A 12,184-nucleotide genomic window follows, 5' to 3' on the forward strand; every position below is an offset into this window, starting at 1 on the left:
CTGGTTTCAAAAGAATTAACAAGATTTTCAAAACATGGGCAATTCTTGAATTGCTATTTCTGGTTTACTGAATGATGGTGGAACAATTATGCCACAGCTCCTGCTATATAAAAGCTATAACACTCTTTTTATCTCATTATTATTTAAATGTTAAATGCTCCATTATAGAGGTAAATTAGATTTAAAATAAAATGTTTCAAGCAAAAGAGCCAAAAATATAGGGTTAAAAGATAATAACAAGGGCTTCAATGTGTGGTATGAGCTTGCCAGGTCATGGATTGAAATTTTGATATACTGAGAAAGACAGACCTTCTGACATGCCTAATAGAGAATAAATATACTGATCTGAAACAAAAAGTATGTGAAACACCTGTTACGTGACAGAAGAAATGTGCATTGGACCACCAGCCTGTCATAAATATCGCACTCTTAATCAGAGAGCATCTGCCTTTCTGTTTCATTTTCAGCAATTGCTGCATTGTGTTTAATCTGTGCAGAATGCTTCTCCTAACAGGTGTGCTGGTGTTTACCAATTTAAAATCTTATTTAAATGAAGCTTACAACTAGAGATGATTCAATTAATGGGCAATAGCTTATAAGAAGAAATAATTCTAACACTTGCCAGATCCATCTATGGTTTCGAATTTGTTAAATATAATTATTGGAAAATTAGCATTTAAATGCCAAGAAAAGCTAAACATGAAGGGTGTTTCAAGCAACTGCATGCAATATACAAATATCTACATCCAGAAACACTATTGGGAAACATAACTCGTAGGAATGTAGCCAGTGAAATATTTGCAGAAAGATATTATAAAATGCCGCATTTCATAAGATAAAATAGAACAAACAATGCCCCACGGGGCCATAAAAATTGGTATCTAAGGCACTAGTTTTACTTTTCCCATAGTTCAATTTTTTTTCAAATTTCCAAAATTCAATTATTGAATAAGCAATAGCCTCCCTTATCTGTAGTTTTACTTTCCAGTTTGTTAGCTGTGGTCAACCACAGTCTAAAAATATTACATACAAAACTTCAGGAAAAATACCAACATTTTAAATTATGTGCCATTGTGAGCAGGTGACAAAACCTCATGCTGTCCTATTCCATCCCTGAAGGATGTGAATCATCCCTTTAGCCAGCATGTCCATGCTGAATACCATACCTTCCCATTAGTAGCCACTGTGGTTATCAGATCTACTGGCACAATTTTGATGTGCTTTTGTTCAAAGAAACCTATTTTACTTATTTTAGGATAATTTTACTTAATAATAGCCACAAAGCACAAGAGCAGTGATCCTGCCAATTCTATTATGGTGTATTGTTAATATTATTTATCTTAGTTTTAGTATTTTTCAATCTCTTAATCTGCCTAATTTATATATTACACTTTATCATTGATATTAGTATACAGGAAAATATGGTACATACTACCAACCTCACCTTCATTGGGTTCTTGGAATTTACACTCTGCAGCCAAGAGGGGATTAATGTAATAGTTCCATAATTAAACTTACAAGCCAAAAAAAAATAAAAAATCCTAAGGTCTACATTATAGTTATCCAAGGAAATTTTAAAGAGATAATTTCTTCAAAAACATGACTACAAGAGGTTTGCATAAGTGCATGGAAAAAAATGTATAATGGAAACAATTGTGTAGGTTTAAAAATGTATCTGTACCAAATTAAACTCATCTTTACATTTCATTTTTCAGTGAACTATCTGATGTAACATTGTTTAATCATAAAATTAGTTCATTAAGACACATAACTTTCAAACTGATCTTAAAAGCTGTAGGATTATTCTCTTCAACTCTTTTATTCAAAATGAGTTCAGAGATAATAAACTCACTTTCTACAAGAGCAAGGCAGGCAATGTCAGTGACACAAGTCTGTTGAAACATATGGCCCTCTAGGTTGCTCATTTATTTCCCAACTTTGGATGGAAACATGTGTTTAAGAAAATATTCTTAATGGAACTCTTGGACTAAGAACTGGTAGATCCCTTGATAAACAGCATGACTACTTCCATGAAAAGAAAGAGCTCAATGTTCCCAGATACACAATTTTTCAATAAAGTGCAGGGCAACAAAATATATTAGTGGACTAGGGATTTCAATCTGCAACCTTCCGTGGGTTACTTCAGAACATGGTTTTACTGTCAAACAGATCTGAGGTCAGCCTCTGTGTAAGCCAATTATTATCTCTATGACACCTGATAAGCTACTTGACTTCAAATTCCATTTACTCCTCAGCAGAGAAGGAGTTAATAATAATAGCTAACTCATCAGTATGTTATAAATATGAAATAAATTAATATATAAAATGCTTAGCATAGCTAGTGCTTAATAAGTGGTAGATTTTTTTTGTTTTATCCTGTTTTAATTAGATATAGATAAGGAAACAGAAGCCTAAAGAGATCTAGGTAATTTGACCATTGACATGGAGGAATTTGACAACTCAGGTTTCCTAATTCCAGTTCACCAAGCTATCTCCCAAAGACTACTTATGAAAGTTATTAACCATTTTAAAATATACACAAATTTATTAGAACTTATTTCCTCACATAATTTACTAATTGATGTAGTATCAACATTTTTATATTATGGATAAAGCCTTTCAATACTTACAATTTCTCTTAATAGCTATATACAAATATTTATTATTGGTTAACCCAGAAATCAAAGGTTAATGTCCACTCACACAAAATTACCTCCTCATAAGCATTTGTATTTTCTAAGAGACAAATTCACTTAAAAAATTATACCCACTAAAGCAATATAAGCAAGGTCACTTTTTATAAAGCATAGTGGAGTATTTTTAAATTATTTTTGGAAACAAATACAATAAAGATGATGTTGATGATGAGAAAGAAGTTTGGGATTTAATTTGAAAAACTGATTAGTTCCATCACACTAAACCAGGTCTCAATTTTAGCTTGAGGCATTTCCCAATAATTATGGCACTTTCTTAGAACTTTACTGGGCCCTGTTTCTGCATTTCCTTAAAATGAACCCTCAGATTCCCAGCTTCAGGTCCTACTTTGTCAGCCTGGAAAGCTTGTTTTTACTTAATAATTAACAAGTTCCTCCATTCCACTGATGTGTTGCTTTCTAAAAACTTTAGAAAATCTCTCACTATTGTGTTGAATGTACAATTACACAATAATAATTGTCACAGCCTTTCACACACACAGTTTCAGCAATTCTAGCCATTGCTCTATGAAGCAGATTCTATAAATGTACCAAGGTACCTTATTTGTAAAAATTCAGAAAGAAGTGAAATGATTTGTCTTGTGTTAAAGACTTTTAGTCTCATTCTCATGACTATATCAGATAAGTTCTCTGAATTATTGGCACAAAACTCAACCAAAATGAAATGGACACATATTGAATAAGAGCTACAATCAACCTGGTAGCATAATAGGAGCTGGACAAGGTTGGGTGGGGAGATAATAAGAGATGTTAAAAGATCCTAAACCTAAAGTCTGTGAATTTTATAACATATCACTTTGATTATAATCTATTTACTGAGCTTATGTAGAAGAAAAGATACTTCTAAATGTACCCATTTTTAAACAATGGCATATGAACATCCTAACTTAAAAAAATCAAGTAATAATTACTTTTGCATTACCCAAGAATTCAACTCATCACAATAGAATTCAACCATGGTTTTTTCCCTTGATAAAATTGTTATTAGTAATCATTAGCTGATTACAGAGAACCTGAAGGGAAATGAGAGAAGGGAGAGGTGACTGTAGAGAATCATGAGGCTAAGTATTGCTAAAAGATATTAGAAATGCTATTAGATATGCATTTCTGAAGTGTTGCCTATACAAATATAATTTAAACACTCTTTTTCAGGAACATCTGTATTTCAATAGAAAGAAAGTTATACTTTATCTTCCAAATGCTATTTTGTTAATGTAACAATCACTTCAAGCAGACTGCCCCTGAAGCTTTCAAATAGTTCCTAACAATTCAGGAACAATTTGTAAAAGAAGGGAAGATTTTCCAATAGGTTTAGATCTTCATAAAAACAGTTTGCTATGACATAACTCTGAGACAGATTAAAAGTATTAAAGTCCAACAGATGGGTGAACAGAGACTTAGTTAACATGAATCATGCCTTTTTGATATTCTTTGTGAAAAAGCCTTCTGTCTTCACGGAAGGGTAGTATCTTTTTAGGAAGGCAAACTATTGACCAACTTCGGGTAGCTAATCCACACTACACATTAATATACAGCACATGAAAGACATTTTCCCTTGGGCAAGGAGAGAAGAATCTATTGCACATGTCATCTGTTTCTGTGAATACTGACGACTACAATTATGTTTTGATGTTAATCCAACTCCTGAAAATTTCAGCTGCAAAACACTGTGAAAATGTGAGTTACAGTATACATCTTTTTAAATTGAATTAACTGTTGAAAAGACCTGATGTTTTCAAATACTGTTACAATGCCTCTGAACAAGAATAACTCTCAAAACTACTTTCTCTCATGACCTATTTGGTATGAAAGACGAATAACCAAGATAAAATCAAATTCCAGACAAGTGCCGTACTGTGAGTGACTGAGTTGAGTGAGTATGTGTGTATGTGTGTTTATGTGAGTATTTTTAGGAACATTCACCTCTAATGCTTTGCTGTCCTCATAAGCAAACTCCACGGTGGGAACTCCAAGATGGTTGATGAAATAATCGGCATCACCTTTTATTTGTACAGAACTGACATTCGTTTCTGTGCACTGAGCTCTTCTGGTACAGTTGAAGTTATTTTTCTGAAACACAGAATTTAAATTGTTAATACATAATATGCTCTCAGGTCATCCCTAAATTAGTGCTACATAAAATGTGTCCCAGGCTTTGCAGCATCGAAGTCACCCAGGTTCTTGTTCTAAATGTGGATGCTTAGGCTCCACCCTTTCCAACCTAATGGGCACACCCAGGGGTGGAGCCCTAGAATCTGTATTGTAGTCCTCCTCTACGATGCTGATGCTCATTGAGCAGAATCAAGCTTTCCTTGCTGTTGTGCTTCTAAAACATTCTTCTTATAGATTTATTTTGAATTCAAATGAAAGGTAGTTCTTTAATTTGAAAATGCTTAAAAAGAATTTTGGATCACTGAAATGGTTTGAGCTTTTTGCTTGTTTTGTTTTTTTATTTTCCCATAAATTTAAAGGATGTCTTTTGTAGGATATAATCCATTTTTCTTAAAATGTTTATCAAAAATAACAGAAGGGACTTTCTTCATTTCTTCTTAAAAGCACATTCTTAAATGTTTTAGGAGTATATTCCAGGGGCTGCATTGTGGTACAATGGGTTAAGCCACTGCCGGCAATGCCAGTATTCTATACAGATGCTGGTCATACAGGCACTGGCATGTGTCCTGGCTGCTCCATTTCTGATACAGCTCCCTGATAATGCACCCGAGAAAGTAGTGGAAGATGGCCCAAGTGCTTGGCCTCTGCAACCATGTGGGAGACCTGAACGAAGCTGCTGGCCCCTGACTTCTGCCTGGCCCAGCCTCAACTTTTGTCATCATTTGGGTACTAAACCAGCAGATGGAAAATATTCTCTCTCTCTCCCTCTGTAACTCTGCCTTTCAAGGAAATAAATAAAATCTTTTTAAAAAGAGTATATGCCAGCTATGTCAATAACTATAATCTAGTTTGTAGCTAATCTAGTTGTTGCTAAGTGCAACCTGTGGGGAATTAAAGAATTATACATTATTATCTCTTAATATAAAAGTAGCCTAGCATACAAAACAAATAGCAGGTATTAAAAAAAGATAAAACACACAAAGTTCTTTGTAGTGAGGGTAAAAATAATTTACAATGGAAAACCAGAATGTATATTTATAAATAAAGCATATGATTGAACATATCTTGAGTTACTAAGAACTTTGAAAACAGAAAGAAAAAGGTTTTTTTTTTTTTTTTTTTTTTTTTGACAAGCAGAGTGGACAGTGAGAGAGAGAGACAGAGAGAAAGGTCTTCCTTTGCCGTTGGTTCACCCTCCAATGGCCGCCGCGGCTGGCGTGCTGCGGCTGGCGCATCTGGCGCATCGCGCTGATCCGAAGGCAGGAGCCAGGTGCTTCTCCTGGTCTCCCATGGGGTGCAGGACCCAAGCACTTGGGCCATCCTCCACTGCACTCCCGGGCCACAGCAGAGAGCTGGCCTGGAAGAGGGGCAACTGGGACAGAATCCGGCACCCCGACCGGGACTAGAAACCGGTGTGACAGCGCCGCAAGGCGGAGGTTTAGCCTAGTGAGCCGCGGCGCCAGCCAATAGTTTTTCACCATTTAATCTAATCAGATGTAAAGTAATGCTCATGTTAAATTTTGAGTTTTGGAAAAGGGAGGTAATTCTCTTTCACTCCTCAATATATTCCTGGCAAATAAAACTCCTAGAGATTTTATATCAACCTGGAGCAGTTCAAGGAGGATCTTTAGTATTTCTTAAGAGGACATATTCCTAAGTACTAGATCATGAAATGCAAAGAAACTACATTATACCATGTCATAAATTCCAAATATTTTAGAGATACCTAGGTGTTGAAAACTGGCACCTTTTGTTTAGTCAAATCAGATTGATTTTTCTAATTGAATTTTAATGCCTTAGGCAGGTAACACAGTCATCAATGTCCAGTCACTATTGTCTCAGACTCATAGCCTGTTCCACCATTGAAATTTACTGAATGGTGGCCACAGCACTGTGACACCTAGACTGCTGCACTATTTATGTCATTTAATGAGGACTTGACAGAATTTAGTCTTTACTTTCCCCAGTCATCTATGAAGTTAAAAAAAAAAATAGTGTTCTACATTCTCTTTAAAATAGCAATACCTATGACTTTCCTAGACAGCATATGCATAATACTCAACATCAGAGAAGATCCAGGAGTCTTCAATTTCATTTTGTACACATAACTTCCAATATCTAGCCTCAACCCTCAGCCACGTTCCTTACATATAATTTTTTTCTCAACAGAATAACATGAGTCAAAAATTACTATTCTAAATTATACAATGTATCTATTAAAAATTTCTAAAATAAATGTGATATTATATATACAATTTGATATTTTTCCATTCAGTCATCCCTGTTAAATAATAGCTTTCCCTTGATAAAAGGCATTTGCGTTCTACATACATAAGTTCCTAAGATGGCAAAAATGATCCCATAGTGATTAAAACTTGCATTAGTTCTTTGCTCTAATAGTTACACAGAATACAACTCTGATTTATCTTCAGCCTTTTCTTGGTCCAGGAAATACTTTTAAAGCCACTGCCAATTGTCTTTTACTGTCTGTTCTTGCCATGGCTACCGCTATTAAAGAACTTTAATATTTTCATTGCATTACATTCCTGTCATTCCTATTGCCGACATCATTATTTACATGTATTGTATGTTTCAGGCAAATCAGAAGGCCAATATCCAATTTTCATAATTATTTTCCCTGAGATACTTCTGCATTCATTTTCCTTCTCTGATTCGTTCTACTTCATCCATTTATCAAAAAGTCACACATAAACTTCTTCTGTAAGACAACTAAATTGGTGACAGAGTAAACATCATCTATACATCTTTTGAAAGTATATTTTGAAGTTTAGAATATATTGAACCCCATCTCTGGGGCTACATGTAGGCTATTTATGGAAAGAGGACAGAATGTGGCAGAAGAGTTGGGGTGGGTCAACGAATGGCTGGGACCTTTGGCTGGGAGCACTTGACTGTGGAGCCTATTGACAGAGTCAGGACCAAATGGAAGGTAAAAGCCTCAAGAAGGTCAATCCAAGATCAGGGCTTCAGGGACAGCATAGAGTTGCCCCAGGGGCCATACTGAGCCCAGAGATTCCCTGAAAGTCCTGCAGAGGACGTTTCTTACCAGCCCTCACTTCCCCTCCTCTGTCTGTCTCTTCTCCTTCAGTCTCTTCCTCCTAGTTTCCTAGTTTAACTTGTGATGAGGGGAGGAAGCATGTTGCCTTGAAGGCTGTGTTCCTTTTTTCTCTTGTCCTCTTGTTCTTAACTAGCTTCAGAGTAATATAGATAAAAAAGAATCCAATTTAGTAATTTGGATTTTCTTTCCCCAATCATTTCATGTAGGGATGTTTCCCTCAGGAGTAGAACATTCCTAGCACATATCTAGGCCAAATTCACAGATTTTAAGTGACCCTAAATCAATACTGTATCCCAATGTGAACTGGTTTTCCATTCTGCACTTCAGTGGATTATAACAGATTTATACCAGATAACAGAAACTGATCTATTGAACCCCAGTAAACACTAATAGCTGAGAGGCAAGTAGAAAGAAATGCTGATTTTCTTCACTTTTCTAGAAGTTAAGCACTGTGGGAGAGAGAAGCTTGGTAACAAATTTGTACAGGTCAATTAATTTTTAAAATTTATTTACAAGGCTGAGTAAATTCATATTAAATATTTTATCCAAGGAGTTAAAATGCTCCACATTTAATGTTTGATAACAAGCATTTTTATTCTAGTTCATAAAATGGACAAGTTCAGGCAAAGACCATGGATGTTAATTATTTAATTTCCCACCACAAGTCTATTGAAAACCTGAAATGAAATAATCACTTCCATTCTAAGGCTGCATGCAAGTATAATTTGAAGCTGAAAAACAAAACCTCACAGTAAATGCTCATATAAGCAAACTAAAAAGAAATTAAATCAACATTTACTTTAGCTGGATAGTGATGTCAAGACACACTGACAAGTTTTGAAAACATTTAAAAATCTCTTTAATAATGCAAGCATATTATTTTATTCAAACATTTATTCTATTTATTCAAATATTTATTTTATTTTATTCAAACACTCTGCTTTTCCCAGCACACATAAAGATTCATTCCACATACATCAGGCATCAAGTTGATAATTTACTCCAACTGAATGAAAAGCGTAGCAATAAAAAAGTGGTATATTCTATATATTATAATGAAATCAATCAATTTCTTTTTACTTCCATGTTATTCTTATACATCATCTATCTCAATAGTTTTCCTGGTTCTTAATGTCATGACTCCTATATTATTTCAAAAAAATATTTCTTCCTCCAGACACTAATAGTTAATTTGATGTGTGAACTTGGCTGGGCCAAAGGGTGCACAGGCATCTGGTCAAATATTAGGAACACCAATGAGGTTAACATTTCAATCAGTGAACTTAGTAAAGCAGACTGACCCTCTGAAGTGGAGACCCACATTTTATCAGCTAAAGGCTTAATAGAACAAGGCTTCACAAGGAAGGTGGGACTCCCCTTGCCTGAATGCTTTAAGATGAGACTTCCATCTTTCCTTTTTGGATTTGAACTGAAACATCAACTTCTTCAGCATCTTGATTGTGCTAGATTTTACAGTAGAACTTACACCATCAGTTTATTCTTTTTTTTAAATATTTATTTATTTATTTGAAAGCCAGAGGCAGAGAGAGAGAGAGAGAGAGAGAAAGGGAGAGAGAAAGAGAGAGAGAGAGAGCACGTCTTCCATCTGCTGGTTCACTCCCCAGATAGCCTCAATGGCCAGAGCTGGGCTGATCCAAAACCAGGAGCCAGGAGCTTCTTCTGGGTCTCTCACAGGGTACAGGGGCCTAAGGATTTGGGCCAACTTCCACTGCTTTCCCAGGCTACAGCAGAGAGCTGGATTGGAAGTGGAGCAGCTGGGATTCAAACCAGTACCCACATGGGATGCAGGCACTGAACGTGGGGGCTTTACCCTCTATGCTACAGTGCAGGCCACACACCATCAGTTTTGCTAGAGTATGATTCTTTGAACTGGCACTTCAACATTGGTTCTTCTAGTTTTCCATCTTGCCAACTGCAGACCTTGAGACTGTCAGCCATCCTAACCATGAGAGTCAATTCCTTTTAATCCATTCCTTCTCTGAAGTTACTTTAGAAATTTCCTGGGCTAGATGGAACTAATTGTTCATTTTGATACAAAATTTTTTTCAGACTCTTGAATATGAGGCCTCTTAAAATAGTACATTAAAATGTATATTATTTTAAAATGCAGTACTTTCAAAACTTTTGCATCAAAATAAACTTAACTTTAATTCTGTTTTTCACCAACTTTTTGAAGTACTCATATGTGGGTATGCATTTATATACACATAAACAAGAATGGACTTCCAAATGTTCATGGAAAATTAGATTAAAAATAAAAACTTAATTTTTCAATATAAGTTTCATCACATTCAAGACACTTTTGTAAGGGATGAGAGCAGACATTTAGTCCATCCCTAAAGAACTGAAAGTGTTGGAAATTTATCCGACAATACATTCTTCACATTCTTAACGACAGAAAAATATGTGTCTTTTGAAGACTTTTTTTTCCGATTGGGAACAAAAAGAAATCAGAAGAAGCCAAATCAGAAATCTAATGTAGTTACCTAAAGTTGCCCTTTTCAGATGAATGAGCTGGAAATATTGTGGTAGAGAACTCTGGAAAAGTTTTCCTGTGCATTTTTCTGCTAAAGCTTTTGACTAAATTTCTCAAAACAACCTCATAATAAGCAGATATTCTCATTTTTCAAACCTCCAGAATATCAATAAGAAAAATGCCTTCAGCACCACACACACACACACACACAGATCCACACACAAACACAACAATACAACTGTTGCCATGACCTTTGCTCTTGACCGGTTCACTTTTCCATTGACTGGACAGACCACTTCTATCTCTTGGTAGCAATTGTATTGATTGAGCATTGTCTTCCAGATCTTACTGGTAAATACTGTTACAGTTCTTTTGTGTGTATGTGTGTGTGTGTGGGTGTGTGTGTTTGATTTTTTAAAAAATTTTATTTAAGGTCTAAAAATTTCATGCATTTCCTATATACAGATTCAGGAATATAGTGATACTTTCCAACCCACTCTCCCTTGAAAGAAATGCTTCAGGATCTTGACTCTACTTGTTCAAAACACTCATTGAAAGGCCTGCGCTTATTTGTAGTTGATCTGAGCACAACAGTTTTGATACTCATCAAGTAGAAAGTTTGCTGTATTTTAATTTTCAGTTAAAATTGTGCTAGTTGAACAAATTGAGAAGTCTAAAATTTTGGCTAATGTTTCTGTTATTAATCATTGATCCTCTTCAATAAGGGCATGAACAAGATTCATATTTTTTTTCTTACAAATTGATGTGGATGGTTTGTCACTGTGGGTTTCATCTTCAGCATTATAATTTTTTTTTTTTTTTTGACAGGCAGAGTGGACAGTGAGAGAGAGAGAGAGACAGAGAAAAAGCTCTTCCTTTTCCATTGGTTCACCCCTCAATGGCCACTGCGGCTGGTGCACCGCGGCCAGCGCACCGCGCTGATCTGAAGCCAGGAACCAGGTGTTTCCTCCTGGTCTCCCAAGCGGATGCAGGGCCCAAGAACTTGGGCCATCCTCTACTGCCTTCCAGGGCCACAACAGAGAGATGGACTGGAAGAGGAGCAACTGGGACAGAATCTGAAACCCCAACGGGGACTAGAACCCGGGGTGCCGGCACCACAGGCAGAGGATTAGCCTACTGAGCCACGGCGCTGGCCATCATCGTTTCTTAAAATGAGTTTTATGTTTATGGGACTCAAACCAGCACCCACATGGCATTGCCCCTATAAACTTTTCATAAAACATCAGTGATTTCACATTTTTTTTTAAAGATTTACTTATTTATTTGAAAGGCAGAGTTACAAAGAGAAGAGGGGTGGGGAGAGATGTTGCATCTGCTGGTTCACTACCCCGGATGGCCACAAGAGCCAAGACTGGGCCAGGCTGAAAGCCACTTGTAAGGATCTTTTCCAAGTCTCTCACATGGGCGTGCAAGGGCCTTAGTGCTTGAGCCATCCTCCTCTGCTTTCCCAGGCACGTTAGCAGGGAACTGGATCAGAAGTGAAACACTAAGATTCCAACTGGTGCCACTATGGAATGCTGCCATTGTAGGCAGAGGCTTAGTTCACTAAGCCACAATGCAGGTCCCCTGATTTCATAATTTTTTGACTTAAGTTTCACCATCAATTTGATGCTTTTTCTTGCTTCAATTATAGCAGAATGCACGTCGCTCTTATAGGGGCTCTTTTCAACAGACATTTATCCTTTCTGGTGCCTCAAAATAGGTCCTATTAATACATGTTATAACAATTTAGTATTGGTTTAATTTGGTGTAAAAATCCTT

At 36.2% G+C, this 12,184-nt stretch overlaps 1 protein-coding gene across 12 annotated transcripts in view; it reads right to left on the reverse strand.

Annotated features, from left to right (window-relative positions):
• The window catches only part of NAALADL2 (N-acetylated alpha-linked acidic dipeptidase like 2), a 1,435,315-nt gene that overhangs the window by 231,550 nt on the left and 1,191,581 nt on the right, over nt 1-12,184 (reverse strand). For all 12 annotated transcript variants that reach the window (XM_070072500.1, XM_070072494.1, XM_070072497.1 and 9 more), the window contains one exon: nt 4,638-4,784. In XM_070072500.1, coding sequence (XP_069928601.1) covers nt 4,638-4,784 — 147 coding nt within the window. The remainder of the gene's footprint in view (nt 1-4,637; nt 4,785-12,184) is intronic.

Source organism: Oryctolagus cuniculus, chromosome 4, assembly GCF_964237555.1.
Source record: "Oryctolagus cuniculus chromosome 4, mOryCun1.1, whole genome shotgun sequence".
Lineage (NCBI taxonomy): Eukaryota > Metazoa > Chordata > Mammalia > Lagomorpha > Leporidae > Oryctolagus > Oryctolagus cuniculus.